Here is a 25326-nt window from a genome sequence, read left to right on the forward strand (position 1 = left end):
TGCTTGCTTATTTGTTTGCTTCCTAGTTCTGTGAAGGACTCCACTGTTATTTTCTTGGGAATTGCATTTAATTTGCAGGGTTCTTTTGATGTTATGGCTATTTTAATTGTATTAATTCTCTCAATACATAAACAAGGAAGGTTTTTTTCATATTCTAGATTGTAGCAACCCTGCATTTCCTTGATATTTTCATTCCTACGTATTTCATTTTAATCACTTGATGCTATTGTAAATTAGTTGTTGTATTGAAAATCTATTATTTTTTATGTTGATTTTGTTTCTTGCTGGTTTTGTTTATAGTTCTGAGAGTCCTGATGGAGTCTTGAGGGATTTTACAGGCGTATCATACCATCAGCAAATAAGGATGACCTCACTTCCTCTTTTCACTGTGTTCTTCTGTTTCTTTCTCTCACCTAATTTTCTGGTTAATATTTCATTGGTGTTTATTTTACGTGTTGGATAGAAATAATGAGAATGGACACTCTTGTTCTGTCTTTAGACAGAAGCATTTTACAGGAACTGCTTTTATTTCCCTGCATTTAGTATTGCTCACTGTGGGCTTGTACAGGAACACAGCCATGGCCATTTGTGTAAATATCGCCTGTGGCTGCTTTTACTGTGCCATGGCGGACCTGCAGCCAAGTTAAAGTTTGGCTACTTTAGGACAAAGGAGCTAGCTCATTCGGTAAACTGCTTGCTCTGAGGGCACGAGACTCTGAGTTCCATCCCTGTCATCCAGTAAATGGTGCGCTGTGCTTATGTCCCCCTCTCTGAGCAGTCGCAGACAGGCAGAGCCCTGGGCCTCACTGGCCTGGCACCTAACATGAAGGATGAGCTCAGGCCAATGAGACACCCTGTCTCAAAAGCGCAGGGAGTACAGTGCCTCAAGAGCTGGTCCTGGGATCTAGACATGCACATGCACTCACACGAACGAGCACTCCACTACAGGACCAAGTGCACACACACACACACCCCTACCTAAAAAGCCTGCTGTTCCTCCCTGCTGTCACTTGGCTTCCTAGTATTCAGAAGGAATTAACTGTAGCTGTCATAGACATTTCCCACATCAAAAAGTCTAAGTATTAGAAAATTCTTATGTTTATGTGTGTGTGTGTGTTATAACTATGTCTACGTGTGCTTACATTTTCTTGTCAGTTGGTATTATTTGTATTTAACATTCTATTTTTCTATTGTGATAGCAACATGAAAGTTTTTTAAAGAATCTTTCCAAACAAAATTTAGCTAATAACACATTTTCACTACACATAATTTTTTCTCATATAGGGCTAATTTTTTTATTCTTTTGCTGTTGGAAAATAAATTTGTTTTATATCAGAGCACAAACAATTTCACAGGGGTAATTCAATGGAATAATAGGTATTATACTTGACTATATTTCATGTCACAAGTATTCATGTTTTAATATATCATTTAGTTTATTCTGCAATCTTAAATTTAATATGGAGTCAGTTATTAAAATATGACTATCATTATAGTTTATTGGTTACTTATTGAAGAATTGATTTACATTTGATGGCATAAAAATAGAGGTAACTTCATCACTTGGAAGTCTGGGACAGAAGTCTATGGTTGACCTAAACCTGTCTCATAGCACAGCAGAAATTTGATGGCATATTTGGTGGTCATATCATTTCATTCTTTATGCATACTTTTGCCCAAGATTTTGTTAATCTTTCTGAAAAATTGTGTTTGCTTTTATCTTATATAATCAGTTCTCCACTTAAAATTTATTAGCAAGACTTACCTGGTGTGTAATGAAATTACGGCAGAGCAGAAGTAGTGTTTTAAAATGAATTACAGCACTGGCTGAGGAGAGAATTCTGTAACTGCTAACAGTGTGGCTACATTTCTGATCCCATTTATATTATTATTCTTTTAGATCAGGTAAGTATTAGATGCTTATTTCCATGAGTACATTCGTGTCTAGCTATCTTTACTTCAGCTTTAATGTTGTCATCTTGAGCAAAGGGTATGTATGTCATTTGTGTGTTTACATTCCTGTCTACATGCATAGTGCTTATAAATTTACATGACATTGTGTTGCTATAGCTGCCAGTTGAACTCATTCAATTCATTTTCTGCTTTTGTGTTTTTCAATGTATATATTTTTGAAAAAAAATGATCTTCCCATGAATTCTCTTTATGGAAATCATACTTTTTATATGTTCCTTATATATTTTTTTAGGGTTAGCTAAATAAATTTAGTTTTAAATTCCAATCAAAGTTTACAAACCTATCTAAAATTGATTGATTTCTGACATAGTAACAGTTACTGAAAACACTGATCTACTTTTATAATAGGCTTATTATTCATTTTTCTCAGTTTTTATATTCTATTTTAGTTGTTTTCAGAAGTATTTTGTATTTTTACCAGCATGATGTCATCAAAAGTGTATTGCATAAACTTATTTTTAAATTTTAATTATAGAAATTTCAAATTCAAAAGTTCCTGATAACTAGATTTATAGTGTATTCTAGGAGAACTTGCTTGAACACAAAGCCTGATTTTATGGCAGTAGTTTAGAAGTTCAGGTTGAAATTGCATGTGGGAAATAGAAACCAACTGCAAACCAATTAGATTTACATGGTGGATTGAGAGCCAAAGTTCTTGTGCCAAAATTGTGTACTACCAAATATATTCTTTTTGACAGAGATGTGCTAGTGTATTTTATCTAGTTGTTTAGTCTTCTAATGCAAGTATATTTTATTCAGGCTGAAGTTATTATGTTTATTAGTCATGCTTTTATTTACCAAAATGCATAGTTTAATTTAAAATAAAGCCAATACTACATTTAATTGATATCTGCTACTTTGAGTGGAAATAGCATACCAGCCTCACATTCCTTCTTTTATACATCCTGATTAGGATTTGGAAGTAAGAACTGAAAATTAATTTTATGGGTTTTTTTCTACTTGCTAGGTGCTATGGATATAGAGGAGAGAAATCGCCAAATGAAAATTAACAAATACAAACAGGTAGCCGGATCAGATCCCAGACTGGAGCAAGATTACCATTCGAAGGCAAGACAATTTTCTTTTTAAAAGTTGTAAACTAGTCAATCCTATGAAGCTGCTAGAGTCCTCTCCCGACTGCCTAGATGAGTCAGACACAAACATTTATGCAATGGCCTCGTGGTATCAAGTGCTAACGTGTACAATGTGTTTGTGTGCCAGCTTGTAGGGATACACTTCTCCTTATTAGAACCACATTATTATATAACACATAAAGTAAATAGCTAAAGATCAAAGCTTTTAGATTTTATAAAATTTGTATCCCTTCAAAACAGTTTAGGAAACTCTTCCATTATTATCCTGTGTGTGTGTCTGTGTGGTTTTTTTTTAACACATATTTTCTATTTTACTGCTTTGGTATTTTAGTTAAATTGGGTTTATTACTGAGTTGTTGGAGCAACCATATGCTTAGGAGGTTCAAAAGGTGTTTTAACAAGTATATTTTTAAATTATATTCTGGGTATAAGTTGAGATAAGAGGTCTAGCCAGGAAGAAAATTAAAAATGTTATTTATCTTGCTTTTCATAACCTTTATATTTTTAAAGACATTTTAGAATAATATTTTTGTATGATTTTCCTGTTCACTATAATTATTACATATTCTCAATAATATCATTTTAGAAAAGAGTGTCCTAAAAATCAGAAGCCAGGTCAAAGTGAGGGGAGAGTAGCTGGGAGTGTTAAGTTAACAGCAGGTGTGACAGGCTAACAGGCAGCAGTCGGTGGGGCCTACCTGACTGGTAGAACACTCACCTACGCTGTAGGATGCTCTTGACACAATCATTTGTTCTGTTTGTAAGCAAACAGCAAATAAATGAATCAAGGAAGCAAGCAAAGGCAAACAAGGCAGAAGTACAGTTCACTGAACGAGCTGCACCACTCGTATAGTAAGAAATAAGTCCTGATCCCAGCACTTGGGAGGCAGAGGCAGGCAGATCTATGAGTCAGATGTATATGAGCCAGCCTGGTCTACAAAGTGAGTTTCAGGCCAGTCAAGGCTACACAGTGTTTCAAAACAATGAACAGTAGAGAGAGAGAGAGAGAGAGAGAGAGAGAGAGAGAGAGAGAGAGAGAGAGAGAGAGAGAAGACAGCCAGCAAGTCCTCTAGAAGCGATAGCAATGGTTCTTTCAGGGTCCCTAAGAGTCCAGCTCTCAAGAAACCCCTCTCGTGCTCCAGCCAAAGACACTACAATAAGCGAAGAAAGGTAAAGTCTCATAGTTAAGAAATCTACTTATAACAGGATCTGTCTGTCCGTGTTCTTTATTCTTCTTCCTTTTCTAACTTCCTTACAAACATTCCCGGTAATATATACCCTTAAACCCAGCAAATCCCAAGCCTTCCAGCTCCCAGGGCTGTAATTCTTTTCTCCCCCGGAAAAAAATCAGATAAGGGTTTACACACACACACACGCACACACACGCGCACACACACACACGCACACACACACACACACACACACACACACACACACACCCCTCTGGCTGTCAGCTCAAAAGTGGGAGTGGCTAGTGCATATCTGGTGAACTCCCTGAGGAGAAAGTTACTTAAGACAGGAATTAAATCATCAGGGTTTCTAGAGGGAAGGTCAGTGCATTATTCTACATTTTCTAGGTGGTGGATAGAAGAGCTAAAAGGTTTAGTTTCAGTAAAATTATGAATAGGGCACAGAGTGTATTTAAATCAGTGTGCCTCTTCTTTTCTCCCAACAAGCATAGAGGATACCTAATAACCAGGCAGCCTACGTAAATAGTCAGGTTCCTGACCTGATTAGCACCATCACCCTCTGCTCCAGACCTATGGGCCTAGTCTGGAGTTTACACTTATGCCTCTAAGCTGTAGAAACAAAAGACCCGGGCCTCTAAACTGTCAGTTCCAGGGTATGTTGTGATCAGCCACTCTGGTGTGGGTGGCCTGTGGCTCCAGCAGGAAGGGAGTCTTCTCAGGTGCAGTTAATCATCTGCACTGCGGTCCTTGAGAGTGAAACACAGGCAGCAAATAGGGAGGGATCGTTTAATGAAGGTTAGTCTAGAGTCACTGTGCTCCTTATGTATAAGTGAGTTAAGACCAGGACAGCAGCTTGGGCAAGTAGTAATTCTATGTCCTTGAATATCTGTGAATATCTTAAATGGAGTGATCTTGCCTTGGACCTAAACACTGACCAAATGCCTGCTGATAAAGGTAATTGCAGGAAGGCAGATCTGTGTGTTTACCTAGGAGAGAGGAATGGAGGCCAGGCAGTGGTAAGTGTTTTTACAGGTAGCTAGGGGAATGTGATTAGTAAGCCCCAAGGAGGCATAGGAGACAGTTCTGAACTGTGGGACTTAATTCCCAAATATGTAACAGAAGGTGAGTCAGCTACAGCAAAAATCTACAACAAAAAAACAGCCACTTTATTTACAAAGCAATAACGTCAACCTTTACCAGGGCTCCTGGCTCTGATAAGTCACTCGTGAAAAGATGGCTGAGCAATTACTGTGTAATGTTGCAGCTTGTAGCAGGTTCTTATTAAAATACCTGACGAGTTTATTTCAGATTCTTGGAGCAGAAAGATATTATAGGAATGGCTAAAAAGTTTTGTTCCCCAAAACATAAATTTGAAGTCCTCACCACTCTTAGGTAACTGAATGCTTAAAGTTCCAAATTTTTATAACTTTTGACACTAAACATTTTAAGTTTGGAAAAAGCTGTAGTACTAATATAGAATTAGTTATACTGAGGAAGATAATTTCATAGTTTTCAAAGTGTAATCCCAGAGCACTAACTTCCACAGCACCTGGGAACATTTTAGAAGTACAATTCTCTGCATCCTTCACACCTGAGAAATCTCCAACTGATGATTTGGGAATAGACTAAAGTTTTAAAACTGTTGCTGTCATGTGAAGTGATTCTGAAATTTAGTTTCTGTAATGGAAGTAGTTGGCTCAAAGCTAGAGATGAGTTAATATTAAAACTTGGATTCTTTATATTTAGAGTAAATTACCTTACTTTTGTAAGACCTCATATGGAATTTGACTAATCTACAAGAGCTCAACAAAACCACAGCATTCCTTTTTCTGCTGCTAGGATTTTGTGCTCAGTTCACTCAAAAATATCATCCTGTCATTTGGAGACAACTGCACATGCTTCCTAGTGTGGAACTGTCCTTTGTCCCCAGCCATCTCTGTGCTAATCTCGGCACCCTGTCCCCAGTCACCTCTGTGCTAACCTCGGCTCCCTGTCCCCAGCCATCTCTGTGCTAACCTCGGCACCCTGTCCCCAGCCATCTCTGTGCTAACCTCGGCACCCTGTCCCCAGGCGTCTCTGTGCTAACCTCGGCACCCTGTCCCCAGCCATCTCTGTGCTAACCTCGGCTCCCTGTCCCCAGTCACCTCTGTGCTAACCTCAGCTCCCTGTCCCCAGCCATCTCTGTGCTAACCTCAGCACCCTGTCCCCAGTCGCCTCTGTGCTAACCTCGGCTCCCTGTCCCCATCATCTCTGTGCTAACCTCGGCTCCCTGTCCCCAGTCATCTCTGTGCTAACCTCGGCACCCTGTCCCCGTCATCTCTGTGCTAACCTCGGCTCCCTGTCCCCAGCCATCTCTGTGCTAACCCCGGCACCCTGTCCCCAGTCATCTCCAGGTTAACCTTTCTTTATTAAAGGTCAAAAAAATTACAAAGTATCCTTTTCAGTAAAGATTAGGTTACTTTTAGTTTCCATATTAATAGCTTTTTATATCAAAATTTTAAGAATCATGCCTTCTTTTGAACAAGAGGCACTCACACCTCTAGTCTTTATTTACCAATTTTGATTTTTTTATGAGCCACTTGCAAAAGCAACTATTAGATTATGTATTTCAATATGCTATATCCAGTACCCCCCAAAATTCTAACCTAATAAAGGAACTACTTACTATAAAGTATTGTAAATAAGGTAATATATAAAGTTAGATTTTTGACTTATAAAATAATAGAAACTTTTGTAGCCTGTCGCAAAATATAGGAAACGGGGATATCTACTGATAGAAATGAAAGGTTAGATAATTTACAGTTTTAAAATACAAAAATTCATTACTGTAAAATACAGAGAGATGAGGAACTAGCATACAAAATAGAAGTTGGGTTATGTCGTGTATAACGTAGAGAGCCTAGGTGAGCCCATTGGAACGCACAGGGAGGCCGGGCACAGGAGCCTCGGTCACCCCCTGAGTCGTGGAAATGTCCCTTATAGCTCACCCAGTTTGTCAGTTTTCGGGTAACTGGCATGGAGCTGAAAGCTTTACACATATAAACCACATGCTACCCTTTTATGAAGTTCTGTGTCAAATTGTATTAAATATTAGTCTAGTTTTTAAAATCCCTAGAATCTAGTTTGTTACCCCTCTCAGGATTTCTCAAGTCTTTGGATAATTCTAAATAACTCTTACTAAACCCACAATAGTAACAACCCTCCTTAGTGATTCTCTTTCAAAGCATCCTGCTAAGACAAAGTCTTTCTAGAAACATTTTACATATTCTCAGAAACCGGAAGCAGGCGGTATTTTTAGTAAGACTATAAAGGAATATGTACATGTGATTTCTATTTAATCAGATTTTCTCATTTTTCCTCAAAGAAGAATATGACATTCCAGTCAATGTACTGGTCATGCTTTGAGTTTTCTCCCATTTTGAATGTGATTCCTTCCTTCCATTCTTGGCAGTAATTTATTGACTAACTTATTTTCATCTTCAAAATTCATGTTCTCTTCTTTGGTTCAGAAACATGCAATTTGTCTATGTAACTTAGCAGCACAAATGATAGTTGATCTGTGACTTATGTAGTGATAAATTAGCATAATCATTCATAATTAAATATCAAATAGCACGGAGAATTATATAAAATTTAAACATATAATGTTTATTTTTGAATTTGCTATATTTGGCATTTTGGATCATTTTCAAAACAATTCAATAATAAGTTTCTTTTTTACTGTTTTACAAATAATGGTATACAACTTATTAGCACAGACTGTATAATGAACCTCAAAGATTTTTCTCTATAATAATGTCCTTTTTTAGAGGACACTTAATGGGAAAATTTATACATTATCAACATGATGTTATCTTCTATTATAGTATCTACATTGTAATTTTATGTTTTGATTACACACAGTTAAAAAGCAATATAACTCATAAATTGTTGCAATATTTTCAAATATAGACCAAAAACCTACAATACTCTTAACCTATAATCTGAAAGGCTGGTCCATTCATCAAGTTCAGTGAATTGGTTTTCTAGAAGCAGAAACGATGCTGTGGGAGACGGGACAGCTCCTCCTTCCCTCACGCACAGCCCATTGTCAGACACTGCCTACATGTGTCTTGTCACGTGCCCTTGACAAACACTTGTTCACACATCTCATAAACATGAGTATCACATTACAATTAGATCCATTTAAATAAAATGTGGATACCAGTACAGGTACATATTTAATTTTAAGTACAATTAAAATTAAAGTTAATGGAGTCATAGATGCAGATATTTTACACAATTTTCAAAATTGTCACAATGAATTTAATTATTACATTTTATCACAACTAGTTATTTTCTCAACAGAGAAAGCAAATTCAGTGCTAGCCTTCCTGGGGACATCAGAGAGAGGACATCAGCTGAAGCTTGTTAGGTCTGCTGCCACATGGGTGTGTTAGGAGTGACCACACAAGTGTGTTGTAGAAGGCCGCTCGTTCGTTTCCCAGCCGCCCAGACTCCCAAAATAATCACACAGTAACTATATTATTTAAATCACTGCTTGGACAATCACTTAAGTGTATTGCTAGCTCGCTCTTACATTCAGTATGAACCCATTTCCAGAATTTTATATTTTACCACGATGCTCATGGCCTACCGGCAAGGTTCCAGGGAGTCTGCCTCTGGCGGAGGCTCCATGGCTTCCCCTGACTCTGCCTTCTTTCTCCCAGCATTCAGTGTTCTTTTCTCCGCCTACCTGTACTGTGCCCTGCACAGACCTAAGACAGTTTTTTTTTTAATTAGCCAATGGTATTCGCAGCATACAGGGGATCCACATCTGAGTGCTTAACAGTTGGTGTTTATGCAGAAACTCTTGACCGTTTAGCATAGTCCCAGTGGGGCAGCCATTCTGAAGTACAGCATGGAGCCAAGCAGACCCTCCCGGGGGGGGGGGGGGGGTGAGGGGTTTTGGTCCTTTGTCCTCGGTTTCTGTGTCTGTTCACAGTGCTGTGGTGGAAGCTCCATGGCCAGTGTGTGACAGCTGTACGGAAAGCTGTGCTTTGCACTTAGCACGTGCCCAGTAACCACACGGATGGTATTGGTTTTCTACTAACAGTGACATAAATCAATACAACCATAGGTGAGACAAAGGAGAGTGATGGATCCAAATAAAATTCAAAAAATAACTGAGCTAATGGAGGGATCTAGGGTGGACAAATCCCCTTAAATGTTTCCTTCATTCTATAGTAGGTTCAAGCAACCAAAATATAAAGTGTGAGAATTATGAACCTTGAAATAACATCCAAATTATAAAAAATAAAACAACTTTAACACGTGATTAGCATTTATAAACAAAATTCTGAAGTAAGAAATTATACTGTCAAAGTTGACATTTCATCCATGTAATGTCCCTATGATTAACAGTACACATTTTCAAATCCTTCTTAATTGTGAGACTCATAAATAAACTGAAAGCTGATAGATTAAACTTACATAAGGCAAAATTTAAAATACAGATTAAATAGTCTTATACAGAGTATTAAGATGTATAAGATGCATGAATTTTAGGTATGATTTAGAAAAAGAACAATGAATTTCTGTATGGGTTTTAGAGCACTGACTGAAATATAACGCTGGGGGAATTTTTTTTTCTTAAGAAAAATTTGAGTTTCTGATGTTCTACAGAAAGCCGCTGTGCAGTGAGTCTGAGCCAGGCTTTATTTCTGCTGGAGAGGGAGCTGTGACACGCCAGTTCTCAAGAGCCATGACAGTCGGGTGGCCATGGGAACAGGCATCATGGTGCCCTCAGTAACGCCTCTCCACCCGGGTCCTCAGGACTCTGTCTTGATGTCCCATAGGAATTAATGAGCTTCTCTCCCTTCCAGTAAAGCCAGTCTTAAGCAAAAGTATGGCTCACATTTTTACAGTTCCTTTCGGCTTTACTCCAGCCTGAGGCCCGGCCAAAGGCCACACCTCAATTTTTGAAAACTTATATTTGCCGTCGTCATTTTTTTTCTGTTATTGTGTTCATTTTAATAAAACCCCACATTGAACAGATTCTATGACAAAAATCCCAACATACCTCCAGAAACCAGCAGAACTGCTTTGGGACTGTAGGGAGGCACACAAGGGAAATGACGCTCCTTGGACGAGTTCTTTCTGCCAAGCCAGCCAGTTAGCCTTTGGGAAAGCCAGTGTGCTGAGTCATGGATGCTGCCTTTTTGTAGACTCCCCAGCAGAGGAAGTGTCAGGAGGTACTGTGTGCACGGTAGAGATGGCTTTTTCTCTGCTGCTCCCCCCAGCATTCCCATCTATCTTCAACATCCATCAGGTTAGAGTTTTCAGCTAACTAAACATTTTCTGTATGTATTTGTATCATTTTCCTATTATCTTTGAAATAAGTGGTAGGAGGGATGAGTATGTCCCTGAGGGTGAGGAAGTCATTGGCATGCATCCATGTCTGTCTCCGTGTGTCATCAGCATCTACAGTAGCAGCCGCATTCGGAGCACTGTACAGAAATACAGATGGATGGACAGTTTGGGAGCATCACCCCTCAGTTGGTTAAAGAGAACTCCAGAGGTCAACTACACAGCCTCTCCCCCGCCCCAGCACAGCCTGAGGGGAGTTACCTAGCCGACTGCACGGTTGTGTTCCCAGTTAAGTCTGTGTGCAGGGAGAGCTGTTACGATGGGGTGTGAAGATCAGCAGTGGCCATAACATGACACTAGCAATGGCAGTGATGGTGATGAAGAGACACTAAGAAGAAGAGTGGCCATGTCCACCAAGCCCAGAGCAGATAGATAAATCATCTTTAAGGCAAACATAAAAATAAGAAAGGAAAAAAATGTTAAAAAGTTATAGATTTTTGAGAACCCTAAAAACTTATTTGAGTGTTCCTGTATTTTTCCAGTCTGGTCAAATTAGTATGCTTCTTTCATGTTCTCTGTTGAGCTGGAAATCCTTCAATTTTATTTCAAATGTCCATGTGCTGGTATAGAAATGCTTGTTTACACATAATTTAGATGTGTATGTAAACCGCACAGATACAACACACACATGCACACGCGCATGCGCACACACTCTAAAACTGAACTAGCAAGTTTCCGTCCTTGATGTTTTCGTTTTCATTTCATAAGAATATATATAAACTATTCACAGTAAATAATTTTAATGAAATGTTGGACATTTTATATTTTAATATATAATTAATCTTTGATTTTCTTTTGAAGAAAGTTAGCTCTAATTTCCCCTTTTCCGTAACAACGTATTGCATTCATTAATTAACTAAGCACTGTAGATTGAGTAGCTTAAATTCCAGGTGTGTGTGCCCTCGGTTTTGGGGTGCTAGAAATTCAAAATCCAGGTTAAAAGTTTTGGTTCTTCCTGCTGTCCCTCCTTGACTTCCCAGTGTAGCCTCTCTCTGCGTTTTCTCCATCTCTTCTCTTTATGCAATGTCCCCACACCAGTTTAAATGGATTAGGGCTCAGCCAAATGACCGCATTTTATCTCGGTCACCTCTTAAAGTCCCTGTCCTCTAACGCAGTCACGTTCTGATACACTGACTTCCACGTGTGAATTTGGAAGCAGCTCAAGTCAGACCACATCAAATCTCTGCAAATTAGCTAATGGTCATTTAAATGAACACTTGAGGGGCTGGAGAGATGTCTCGGGGCCCAGGGCATGTGCTGCTCTTGAAGGCCTGAATTTGGTTCCTGCGTCCTCGTCGTGACTTAAAGCCTCTCCAGCTCAGGGCCTCCAAGGCCCCTTTCTGGTCTACGTGTACCAAATTGCAGGCACTATGCAAGGGATGCTTCAGTACAATGTGGGTGATGATATTAAAACTGCTAACTGAAGCTATAATGTTTTGAGCATTTTGGTTGATTTTGTTCCTTTTTTCTTTCTCTTTCTTCCTGTTTCCCCTCTATCCTCTCAGATCTTTAGAAAATATTCTGAGTTTGTTCCTGTAAGTTCACTTTAGAAAGCTTCTTAGCTCTGAAATCACATCCGAAGTGTGGTTCTTTCAACTTGAGCTTCCTGCTGACATTCAGGCGCAGACCTCCTTTCTCTTCCTCTGTCTATGCATTCCTGCCTGCAACCGTGCAGTCATGTTAGCGGTAGGAAGTGCTAAAAGAATGTTTTCTTATGAAGAAGTTCTTGGAAATGACTGAAACAGCAGCTTATACTTTGGTAGCACCATCTAAAGTGTAATTTCTTATTTTTTCAGTAAATATAATGTTCCTAAAGACTAACAAAAGAAAGAATTTTAAGTAAATTGTATCTGGTTACCTGCAGATAAAAAGGTCAGCCCATGGACAGTAGCACCATGTGTTAAAAGCACAGTTTGTTCCTGAGTTGTCTAAGAATACAGGGAGTAACAATTCTCTTTTACCTCCAGTAAAGAAATAACAATTTGTTCTTGAACATTTGATTTTATTGATCTATCACAACTGATGATTTGTGAACAATTAGAATTCCTTTAAGGGAATGGCTGATGTGGGCCACAGAAAGGAGTGAAATCTTGCTTAATGTAATCAGGAATTAAATTAAAAATAAAGAATAAATGCAATGAAATAAAATAGTAAGATTATTTCATACAATCTAATAAGATAAAATATTGGTGCATACATACTGCAAACATAAAAATATCCACGCACAAGAATGGGTTTTTGAACTTCTGTCATGGGTGGGTGCAGTGCTCATGAGACTCAGCCCTCTCTGAGGACTCTGAGCAGCTAGTTTGTGTGAGGAGGGTGCCCTTTTCTTCAGTGACAGTCACTGGCATGTTGCCCTTGCTCTAGTAAATAACCTCCCACCCACTCACACACAATAGAAGATGAAATGGGAGGGGCTTCTCGGGAAGAGGGAGTCCAGCAGGGAGATGGGGCGATGATGACTAAAATTTCTCATATAGATGTATGAAACTATCACACAGTTAAGAAGTAAGACATAGAAACAGAAAGAATGTTGAAGGTAACACATGGAAACCCATGGATCCTCTGATCCAGTTATGCCTTGGGTACCTGATGGTTATGTGTATTTTCTTCTGTGAACTGTGCAGGTCCTGATTCTTGTCTTTCCAACTAAAATATGCACTTTTGAGAATGGGCTGCACAATTGTCTTTCCAGTTCCTCCAGCTGTGGGCATTTGATGGGGGTTAATAAGCGATCAATAGGATATTCTATTTTAGTTTAATTTAGCTTTTTGAGTGAATATGGAGTGGACATTGAAGGCAAAGTAAAATATTACAAGCTTATTTTGGGAAAGATTTTGAAAGTGATTTTTTAGCATCTGTCTTAATCAGGGTTTCTATTGCTGCAATAAAACACCATGACCAAAAGCAAGTTGCGGGGGAAGGGTTTATTGAGCTTACATTTGACCAAAAGGAAGTCAGGACAGAAACTCAAACAGGGCAGGAACCTGGAGGCAGGAGCTGATGCGGAGGCCGTGCTTACTGGTTTGCTTCCATAGCTTGCTCAGCCGGCTTTGTTTTGGTACCCAGGACCACCAGCCCAGGGATGGCACTACCCACAATGGGCTGTGTGCTCCCTCAGATATTATAATTTAAGAATACCAGTATCTGTATTATATCCTTCTATACTGCTCTTCTGAATTTTTATGAATTTTACAGTATTATAGGCTTTGAAGATTTTTACGACAGTCACTATTACTAACAAATGTGTGCCTTTAAAACAAAACTCTACACAGTGAGTTCCAAGAAAGCCAGGACTTCGCAGTAAAACCCTGTCTTAGAAAACTGAAAGCATAAAATGTAACTCTAATAGAATATTAAAGATAACAATGAAAATTAAAGATCAGGAGTTCTGAGTAGAGGCTACCACCCTGATACAAATATTCTTGCCAGCTGTTCCGTCCAGAGTGGTCTCTGTGGAGATCAATCTAGGGCTCCTCTTTCTTGTTAAAAGGTTAAAACAGTAGATCTTCCAGATTCCCAACACAGCATTGCTGTGTCTGCCACATGCTTAAATGTAATGCATCAGAGGGATTCTCAGGCCATTTTAAGTTTCATTAATGCCATGTAGATTTCAGATTTATTTAGCCTTAGTTCTCCCAGATACAAGTACCTATTACCTTCCAAGGTACTGATAATTAAAATGCAGCCCTACTTTATACCCCGCTCATCATATTTCTTCTCGACCTGCCTGCTTCAGATTCTCATAGCTGTGGTCCTGATGCTGGTGCTCTCGTGTCTTATTTCTGTAGCAACCCTTGAGATGCTAGCTGGCCACTTCACACCTGGGACATGATTAACAAAGCTTATCTATTAGGATGTTTCTTTTCTTAATAAAGCACGTAAATATTCTCCAATGAATTATACAAATTAGGCAGTAAGTCATGTAATACTTAAAGATGGCTACAAAAGACCAACTATAAGTTTTTGTGGATTTGACCAGGTTTCTTTATATTCTTTTTAAATTTTTTAAAAAATTAATATTCAGGGTATTAAGTTTCATTGTGGCATATTTTTTTGTTGTTGATGATCTTCCTATTGCTGTGATCTTACCAGTCTTCTCCTGGTGCCCATTCTTCCCCAGTAGCATCCTCTCCCTTTCGTGTTCCTCAGAGTCTGCTCTTCCCATCCCCATCTTCAGCCCCTCTGCTGTCCTCTCCTGCTCCTCTTTCTAGTTTCTTAACTCTAAGTAGACCGTAAATGTTTCCGACCTGAGCTTTTAAAGAGAGCGTCACTGAACCAACTGGTGAGGTGCTTCTGCTACGTCTGAGTCCTTCAGTTTGGACTGAGAGCTGGCATTTTATTCTGTCCTCCTTTGGCTTCCGTGTGCATGAAATTGTTTATTCATGAGGGTCTGTTCTCAAAAGGAACAAGTGAGGTGCTGTCTCATATCAGAATTGGCTATTACTGTTAATGTGGCTAGGGACTCTTCAGCGTCTGAGAAAGGCAGACTCCACAGTTGCAGGGTGCTGTAGAAAGCTGAGGTGGTGTTTGCAGTTCCACAGCATAATAAAGGAAGGAAAACAAACCTAGGTCAGTAAATGTCCTGTTGCTGGGTTCTAAGTAGATCATAGGTAATTAGTATATTTTCTCTATATAGGTAGAATTTAAAAAATAACAATTATTATCTTTTGGGAAAGGGAAATGATAAATTATCTAAATTTATTTGTAAATCATAAGAATTATTCAAACTTTAATTAGTTGTAGTCAAAGGTTGTTCTTTTTCTTGATTTGAAACTTTCCTTAGAGTCAAATATAGGTATATTATAAGTTAACTATTTACATAATGACTGAATGTGAATTAGCAAATTAGGTTTATTTTGATCTTTTATTTGTGAGAAATGGGGTTAGAAAATAATTTATAAAGGAGGTCTCTAGCTAGTTTCAAGGCTTTTAGGTCAAGTTATTTGAAGTTAGAGCTAAATGGTTGGCAGAGCTCAATATCCTGACAGTGGACTTTGGTGTCTTTGACTGTGGCTAACTACTGTCATGATAAATATCTACAAGACAAGACTCTTGGTTTATTTGTAGCTCATGCTGCCATGAGAGAGTTAATACAGTTGTTGTTTTCTTTTTTTTATTTTTCCATTCAAAAATTTACACTTCCTCCCCTCCTCCCATTCCCCTCCCACTCCCCCTCCTCCTTCCCCCTCCAGTCTTAAGAGTGGACAGAGTACCCTGCCCTGTGGGAAGTCCAAGGCCCTCCCTCCTCCATTCAGGCCTAGGGAGCTGTGCATCCAAACAGACTAGGGTTCCAAAAAGCCTGTACATGCAGTAAAAACAAGTCCCATTGCCTTTATCAATGGCTTCTCAGTCAGCCCTCATTGTCAGCCACAATCATAGAGTCCGGTTTGATCACAAGCTCATTCAGTCCCAGTCCAGCTGGATTGTTGTTTTGATCTAGACTCAATGAAGTCAACCAACTTGCTTGAAGATTGCATGACTACCATAGTAGAAGGACAGTTCCACACATATCCATGTCTTTCAGCTCCTCACCAATGGGCACTATAATATACTGCCTCTCAGATTCAAAATTAGATGACCGTATTTTGGTTTTCATTGATGTTGTCATTGATGTTGATAATATGTCTCTAGCCTGAGGTTAGAAAATATGTTTTTTCGGATACACACTAGAAAGAGTTGTATATTGGTGTCATGGTTGAGGTTTTTATTGCTATGATAAACACCATGACCAAATGCAATTTAAGTGGAAAAGGATTTGCTTCATCTTACAATATCTAGGTCACGCTCTAGGAACCTGGAGGCAGGAGCTGATGCAGAGGCCATAGAAGGGTGCTGCTCTGTGGTTTGCTCAGCCTACATTTTATAGTCCTCAGGACCACCAGGCAAGGACCACCTACAGGGAGCTGTGCCCTCCAACATCAGTCATCAATCAAGAGATGAAGTGCAAGGTTTAGCCATGGGCCCAATGGATGGGAGTATTTTCTTAATTGAGGTTCCCTCTTCTAAACTGCCTCTAGCTATGTGACACTGACAAACACCTAGCAAGCAGAGTTAATTAGATTTGCATTCAGCTGCTCATCCATCAAGAACAAAAATAGACAAAATTTCCAAAATCAGTCAAAGATTTTTTTTTCATTCAACAAAGAGTGCAAACAGCAGTCCAGGGGTGGTTTGCTACTTCCTGAAGTATTCTTTCCATTCCATCCTTGGAAAAGCCTTTCATTCACAGAATTGCTACTGCACAGATGGACTCACAGTGAGTTTCAATCAGAGAAGAGGGAAATTTCAACAGCCATCCCAGCAGACTAGCCCATTATAATTACAGAAGTAATGGCTTTCTCCTAGTCCCATCCTCTAGATGTTCCTGTATTAGTGGTCAAATTAGTCTAATTCTCAGCCTAGCTGTGAAGGACCCTAGAAAATGAAGCTTTGCTTTGCTGTTGTCATTAGGCTGGATTGCTTTAGCAAAGCAGGGAGGAAGAGGAAGCATGTTGGATGGGCATTCAGCAGTAATGGCCACAGGTAAATAGCCATTAAGTACTCACCAATACAAAAGACCAAGAGCCTATTCATTAGTCCCAATGGGCTAGATGTTGAAGTGATATTGGTGTCTCTTAAATGAGTAACCAGTATTTCTTGATGATTAAAGAGGAGAATACTGGGGAGAAGTCCACGGTAACTCACAGCCACCTTTATGAAATCTCCTTGAATTTTGTATCTATTAATGAGCACAAAGACTGAGAGCAATACAGAAAGAGCTGTTTTGAAGGAAAAGAGAATAAATTTGGCTTTGGCCATATTGAATGTACCTGAAAACCATAAGTGGGAGATAGCCTATTAGTGTGGACAAGTATGAGTTGAAAGTTTGGGATCGTGGTCAGGATATAAGATAAAAATCCATTAGTCATTATGTGGTCATTACCACATAAATAATGAAGATCCATGGAACAATATAATGAAAAGAAAAGAGGATTTAGATGGAAAATTTTGGCAAATGTATTAAATAAGGATAAGAAAAATGAAGCCAGGAAAAAAAAATATTGAGAAGGAATAGTCCAGGAAGTGTGGGAGGGACCGCAAGGGGCCTTGTCTGAGAAGCCGTTCCGAGAGTGTGTCAGGGAACGAGGAGAAGGGAAAGCTAAGAAGTCACTGACTTGCAGTAGATATCTCATTGCTTGTAGAGTAGTTTTTGCAAGTGTTGAAATAGAATGCGCTGGATTATCATTGCTTCTGAAGACCAGAGTGGTGACTCGCTTTGTCAGTGCAAACCATGAGCTCTGCAGCGACCTGAGCTCCCTAAGCCTGGGCTCTCGTTTTAGAAACTGGCATAGGCTCTACATCTGGAAATTTTAGAAAATTAATGGAAATGAATCAAAGATAGTTTGCAACCATGAGCTGACTATGAGTAGAACAGAGTTTCCACAAGGCCGGGCTTTAGGAAAGCCAAAATTGCCTGCTGGTTCTACTTCTTCCTTTACAAGTCCTCTAGGAAAAATACTTTACTCAATTGTTTTTCTTCAGACCAAGCGATTGCGCCTGGGTCCTCAAATAGGTGCTGGCATACCTGCTCCCCTTTTGATCCTGGTTTTCAGCTTGTGCTGCTACTGCTGTTCATGCTCCAATCATTTCCTGGGATTAGTATATTACAGCTATTTTGTTGACCTTTACTTGTCTCCCGGTTCTCTTGGTGAATCCTGCACGCAGTTTCCATATTTCTAAACCCCATTCCCCCTGATGTGCCCAACTCTGTATACAGTGACCACAGAATGAATTGAATCAGCCACACATTTTATTGTTTTGTTTGTTTTGTTTCATTTTATTTAGTTTTTTAGGCACAAGGGTTTGGATCCAGAACTTCACAAATGCAAGTTTTCTACCTTATGTCCATGGTGGAAACTTTCAAACCATAATTATAAGCAATGCCTTTCGATTACAATTGTTGCCTCCAGAAAGCTGGTTGGTTAAGATCAGCCAGAGCACTGCTTCCTACATAGTCCACGGGATTTGAAAGATTAGGGAATGCAGAGCTGTTAGGGCAGCATCTTCTGCTCTGGTTTGATGCTTTGTGATGAAGAGAAGACCCTTATCCACTGTCATCATCAATGTTAGCTATTCTGTTCATCTACTTTTATTATTTATTGATTTTTCTCCTTTTTACTAGACAAGAACCTAGATTACAGGGAAACAAAAGGAATAAGTTTTCCTTCAGGGGATGATAATCTAGAAAGGCGGAGAGTTGGAAAGGTGAGGGAAATGGGGAGAAAATGATAGCAGACCGAACAGAGAGACATGAAATCAAATGATAAAACCACAAGAAAGGCTTCGTTTTAGTCATTTAGGGTCACTCAGAATAATGCTTTATTCTCTGTGAATACTCACAGAGATTTCATTTCTGTTGTGTTGGAGAGGGTCCAGGGCATAACTCATTTTACCCCACACAACCTTCTTCTAGCTCCAGCTACGGCAAAGGCCCTCTCATAACGACTGGAAAGAGTCAATGCAACAGTTTATATACTATTTAAAAGACTGCCTTTCATGAGGATTTCGGATAGTAATCACAACTAGTCTTATTACCGCACTGACTGAAGACATCTAGAGGAAGGTTCAGTATGTTGGGCTCCGGAGAACATTTCTGCCTTTGGCTCCCTTCCAGCTGACATTCTGTAGGCCCTGCTGAACTTCAGAGCCCTTCCCGTCTCTTAGGAGCATTTTCACTGGGAGAATATTGTAGAAAAGGCAAGTCTTAACTTCATGTCCAGTATCTCTAGATTTTCTCTGCCTCTTTCTCATGCACAGATTATAAAATACCCTAAACAGGAGTCACGCCTAAGCAAAACTGTCCCTGACAGTTTGGCTGTTTTCTGTGTACAATGGAATGTTGAAATTAGTTATTGTAAGAGCCTTAAGTACTTCGTGGGAGAGAAAAACTGGCTCATGTGAAAGATTAACTACTATTATGTAGTTCTGAAGGGACAACAGATACTCTTTCTGAATTATGATATAATATTAAGGTATCCTGGCAAAAATGGTACCAACCCCTACTCACATCATTCTCTAATTGTAGTAGAGGCTTTGTCCCTGTTCTCCACCCTGCACCCAAACTGACCAGGAGTCTTGGCCATACATTCCACCTCCCTCATTTCCAAATGTTGTTAGTCCTCATTGTTTTCCTAACCTTTAGGTCTATGTAGCACAAATAATGAAAACTCAGAGACAGATATTGGGGTTCAAGATGAAAGATCAGAGAAACAAAACAGCCAATCACTAGAGAGCTCTTACCTCTACGAAATCTTCAGACAGAAAAGAGAGTGAGTGCCTTATATTCCTCTCTAACGCTGGTGTTAAAGGCATGCACCACCACCGGCCTCTATGACTGACTAGTGTAGCTAGCTTTGCACTCTGATCTTCAGACAAGCTTAATTTATTGAAACACAAATATAATATCACTATAGGTCTACTCATTATGTTTTCTTCATGTCATAATTACTTTTCTCTTTCTGTGATAAAGCACCCTTGTAACTGGAGACAGCACATTTGTTTCCCGTCCTCCCAGATCCGAGTAATCACACAGAAACTCTGTTAATTACAACACTGCTTGGCCTATTAGCTCAGGCTTCTTATTAACTAACTCTTACATTGTAAATTAACCCATTTCTATTAATCTGTGTATCGACATGAGGCTGTGGCTTACTGGCAAGGGTCTGGTATCTTTCTCCTTTGGCAACTACATGGAGTCTCTCTGGCTCTGCCCCCACCCCTTTCTGCCTGGCTATATTCTGCCCTGCTATAGGCCAAAGAAGCTTCTTTATTAACCAATGGTAATAAAACATTTTCATAGCGTACAGAGGGGAATCCCACATCACACCATTGTCAAGGCAATTTATATATATTGAAGAAAGACTTTATTTGAGGCTTACAGTTCAGAGTGTGAGTCTTGACCATAATGGCGGGAACCAGGAAACAGACAGGCAAGCATGGTGCTTGAGCAGTAACTGAGGGCTTACAACTTGACCCACAATCATGAAGCAGAGAAAGCTAACTAGGAATGGCCAGGACTTTTGAAACCTCAAGGCCATGCCCCAACAAGCCTACACTCTTAACCCTTTCCAAACAGTTCCACCAACTAGGGACTAGTATTCAAACATACTGGCCCATGTCAGTCACTCTCATCCCAACCACCACACGCCCTAAATGTGATTTAGCAATTCTTCCAAATACTACTTGATTGATACATAAACTTACTTTGTTGTTAATAATGATGATATTGTTTTCTGCCTGGCATTTGTAATAATTTCTTAGACTAGCATTTTGTGCTACAGATTACAGGGTTTAGTAAGATTTGTTAAATTGAAGCCCACCAGTTCATGTACAAAGACTGAAGTAGTCAAAGTTGATGCAATGCTATGGGGGAGGAGGGAGCAGCAATAACAGTCTGGGAAACTGCCCAAACCTTCAAATGAGGACAGTGAAGAATATGAAACTTTTATTTTAAAAATTCAGTTTTAATCAACTATATCCTAAAATTTTAATGATTTAAATTTAATGACTTTTCAATAGAGCTTTGCAGATACACTGTTACTTTCCACTAATTTTAGATACATGGGAAGAACATTAGCTTTTCCAGGCCACTGAGGTCCCATTAATTTTAGATACATAGGAACAACATTAGCTTCTCCAGGCCACTTAGGAACTCCTGAGAGTCTGGAACATCCTGAAGAATGATAATTTTCTGTGAGTTTCTCTAGTTCGTGCTCTGCTTGATATTAACATATGAAATATCAAAATATTGCCGGGAAAGCCTTGCCCAAGAGTTTAGTGATCTCCAAGCAGGGTAATTTTCAGCTAAGATTATGAACCTTATGTTTTTGCTCCACTACATAGAATAATGAACATTCCTTGTTAGTCTGACAGCTGTGTCCTGCCTGACAATTTAAAACCTTACTTGATAGTGCAAAGACAACACCAACTATTTCCTGGATAGACCTATTTACTTATTCATATTTGTAGCTCATTTTCTGGGCATAATAATAATTGAACTGCTTTTATATCACTGTTAAAGTTTATAATTTTTCTTATCCTCTGAATAAAAATACATTAAACATTTTCAACATAAATTATAGTATCAGGTCATAATTTTACAGGAGAAAATGAATTATATATGTGATTACGTTTTGTTCTAAGTATATTTTGACTATATCCTTTTTATGTTGAAGAACTTTTTATTTTTCATTGTTTTATTCTTGGTAGCTTCATACATGTATACAATGAATTTCAGCCATTTTCAACTTCTATTGCCCTCTCTAACACAGAATGAACATTAGCCCTTTTCTTCTTCCAACACCTCATTTCCAACTGAAATCCTTCTTTCCAATCCCCTCCCCACCGACTCCCATGTTCTTCCTTTTGTGTGGAGTACAGGCATGAGCGTCACCAGAATGTTATTCACTGGAGTATAAGCAACTTATCAGGATTTGCTTTATTACAGAGAATTACATCCTCCTTTCAGCGGCCATTAACTGCCAAGAGTCCCCGTGAATGAGTGGGGCCTCATGGTTCACTCACCATGCCTGATGAGATAGACTCTGAAGTTCTTAGTATCGTATAGGTCTTGTGCAGGTAAATGCAACTGAAGCAACTTTATGAACAAAGTGGAATATCATGTCCAGAAGACTTCTTTTTGGCGCACATCTTCCTGTCCTCTGTCTCTTATATTTCCATCCCGTCTTCCATGAGTCTTGAATAAGTGGTATAAAAAAATGTCCCTGGTAGGGTTTAGGCTCCACTAACACTTATTCTAAGCACCTTTACCAGTTATGAGTCTCTGCGAGGCTGAGAGAAGCCCTGATCTCGAGATAGAAATGAGTCTTTGGAAGGCTTCTTGACAGTATCTTCATTTAGCAAAAATAGTAAGTTCCCGACCAGGACCCATGGTTTCCACAGCCAACCAGCTCTTGCCCAGCCCTGCAGTGCCAGGCACGTCTTCCCTCCTGTAGAGTGACCTCAAATGCAGTCAGAAAAGAATAGGTTGAGTGTGTAACAGCCCTACCATGGTTGCATCAGAGGTCATGTCTTGTTTAGTAGATCATTATTGTAGTTCATAGGAATCATAGCTAAGAAAAACTGATGATTTCTTTCCCTGCTTTCCGCACTGTGAAATGCATGTGCGTGAGAGCACACACACACATGCATGCACACACACACACACGTGCATGCACACACACACACACACAATTTAAATGACTATCTTGTTCTGTCTTTTTAAATTTCTCATTTTGTTTATTACATGTCTCTTTGTGGCTATATACACAGACATCCCTGTGTCTTCAACATGCTTAGTTGCTTAGAAGTCAACAGAATGGTGCAGTCTTGAGTAAAATACCAATTATATCTTCAAGCTACAGCTTTTAGCTATTTGCTGTTCTTGATACAAGCGATATTATTTAATTCCTTTTCATTTAATTACCTTATGCTTTAGGCACTGCACTTTACCGTCAGCTATTTTCTCGGAGACTACTGAGTGTTCTTTGTAATTTTGTTAGGCAGTCTTGCTTTGTAGCTCAAGCTGGCCTTGCATTTGCAGCAGTCACCTGCTTTGTTTGCTAAGAGAAACACAAACTGAGGAAAGTATTTCCCAGGCCTTCAGCACTTTGCGTTCAAATGTGAGATTTAGAAAGTCTCATTTGCAATGTTCAAATGGCACTGCTCTGTTAACCCGTGCAGCAAACCTGACAGAAAGGCGCTATTTTAACAGTTGATAACTGAGACACTCATAAAAGCACTTGGTCTAAGAGCGTAAACACACTAATTGATATGGCTGGACTTCAGACCACAGCTTCAGTCTCACTAAGAAACCTGGCGCTTAATGTCTATTATTGTCTCTGCTTCCTGCTCCAATTAAAGCTTTTTGTTTTTCATTTGAATTCAGATCTAATGGTCTCACGAGCAAAAGCAAGTAAGAAATATTGTGCTAAACTGCTTTTCTAATTATGAAATAATTACACACACACAATAAATGGTAGCAGCTAGTCTCTCTTTATTTATAAATTATAGAAATTGGAAAAATAAAGATTCCCCCAGGTACATTTCAATATCTTTGAACAATTAAAATACTTTTTGTAATTGAAATTTTAAAAGATACATGAATAAAATTGAAGATTTGCATATATGTCTCAACTTCAGGTCAATGTACCTTAAATAAATTTAGTGGGAAATATAAATATAGTCTATTACAGTCGTTCACAGAGATATTATTTAGATGTACGGTGGATGCACAACAGAAAACCTTGAATGCACCTACTGAAATAATACAATAATCATAGTAAGTTAAGTAGATTGATACTTTAAAATAGATTTATTTAAAAAAGAATATTATGAGCTAAATTTGTACCAAATAAGTGAACTAAAAATAAGCATTGCTATTCTTACTAATTAACAGTATCATTCTCTTTGTATAAACATTTCCTGGGTAAAGGAGCAGCAGTGTTTTGAATAATGTAATTGTTTTATTGATAATTAAAGTTGAAAAATAAGATGAACCAAAACTTAATTATGTTAACTGACTTAATTATGGATTTCTAGATTAATAAATTTGATTATTTATGTTTATGGCATCTTAGAAACAGTCCCTTTATTTGAAGAGTCAGTTTTCAATAAAAACTATGAGATCCAGAAGAATCAGAGCAAGTCATTTGAGTGTAAGTGTTTAAGCTATAGCCGCTCGCCATTCAAGTGGTGTTGACCAAAATGTTTGTATCTGTCAAATATTTATGCTGAGCCACTATTTCTGACTGACCTTTTTACATAGTTTTCAAAAACTTTGTAAAGCTTGCCTGTACCTGTATTTAGAAAGTTCTCCAAAACTAGACTAACAATGATTCTTAAAAATACGACTGTGCTGGCATAAGGTGTGCCGCGAGCATAGGAGGAGATCCGGTAGCAGGTGCTCTCTTATGCATCATTATTGACAGCAGCAGCCGTGTTGGGTAGATTTCAGAGGAAGACTCCAGCTGGTAATAACACAGTCAGAATATGTCACTCATTTACCTGATAGGAGGTGCAGTATAGCAGAACACATATTGTTCTATTCAAAACAATCGTGCAAGGAGGATATGATTATTCTTGTCATTTAAAAATCAGAGTATTAGAGATTAAGGAATTTGCCCGACTCAGCGCAGCTAGCGAGTCTCCTTTGCTGCGAGGCCCAGGCGCCAAGGTCCACGTCTTTTCCTTTTTTCTTTTCTTTCCTTCTTTTAAATTTCAGCCTGAGGGCTCTTGGCAACTGATCTTTTTGTTGTCAGTAATAAAATTAAATTGTATCCATTAGTTTTAACATTAAATGTATTTTATGAGAATAGGTCATTAACATGAAATATTTATGTTGGTTTTCAATTTACCAGAATATTTGAGCTCCCTAGAATCCCCTGAACCCTGACTGTGCCACTTAACTATCTAATTATTTCCATTCCAGGAAGATTGAGCTATTGGTAAATAATAACAACCTTTTCTAATATTTCTAGGATTCATCCAAATTCCTGCAACTGCTCAGATATTAAACTTCTTTTTTCTCTTGGCTTTTCTAAAAATGCTAGTTTTTCATTAATTAGATTTTGTGTTATCTCTAGGTTTTCAGTGAAGCGCAGTGGATTAAAGAGAAA

General features: G+C 38.8%; 1 protein-coding gene across 49 annotated transcripts in view; it reads left to right on the top strand.

The window, feature by feature from the left end:
- Positions 1 to 25326, top strand: part of Rims2 (regulating synaptic membrane exocytosis 2) — a 431117-nt gene that overhangs the window by 305295 nt on the left and 100496 nt on the right. For 35 of the 49 annotated variants that reach the window (XM_085679037.2, XM_085679024.2, XM_085679028.2 and 32 more), the window contains one exon: positions 2942 to 3042. The exons of the other annotated variants lie outside the window; for them this stretch is intronic. In XM_085679037.2, the coding sequence (XP_085535163.2) occupies positions 2942 to 3042 (101 nt within the window). The remainder of the gene's footprint in view (positions 1 to 2941; positions 3043 to 25326) is intronic. 49 annotated transcript variants of the gene reach the window in all.

This window comes from Myodes glareolus, chromosome 19 (genome assembly GCF_982192425.1).
Source record: "Myodes glareolus chromosome 19, mMyoGla1.1, whole genome shotgun sequence".
Lineage (NCBI taxonomy): Eukaryota > Metazoa > Chordata > Mammalia > Rodentia > Cricetidae > Myodes > Myodes glareolus.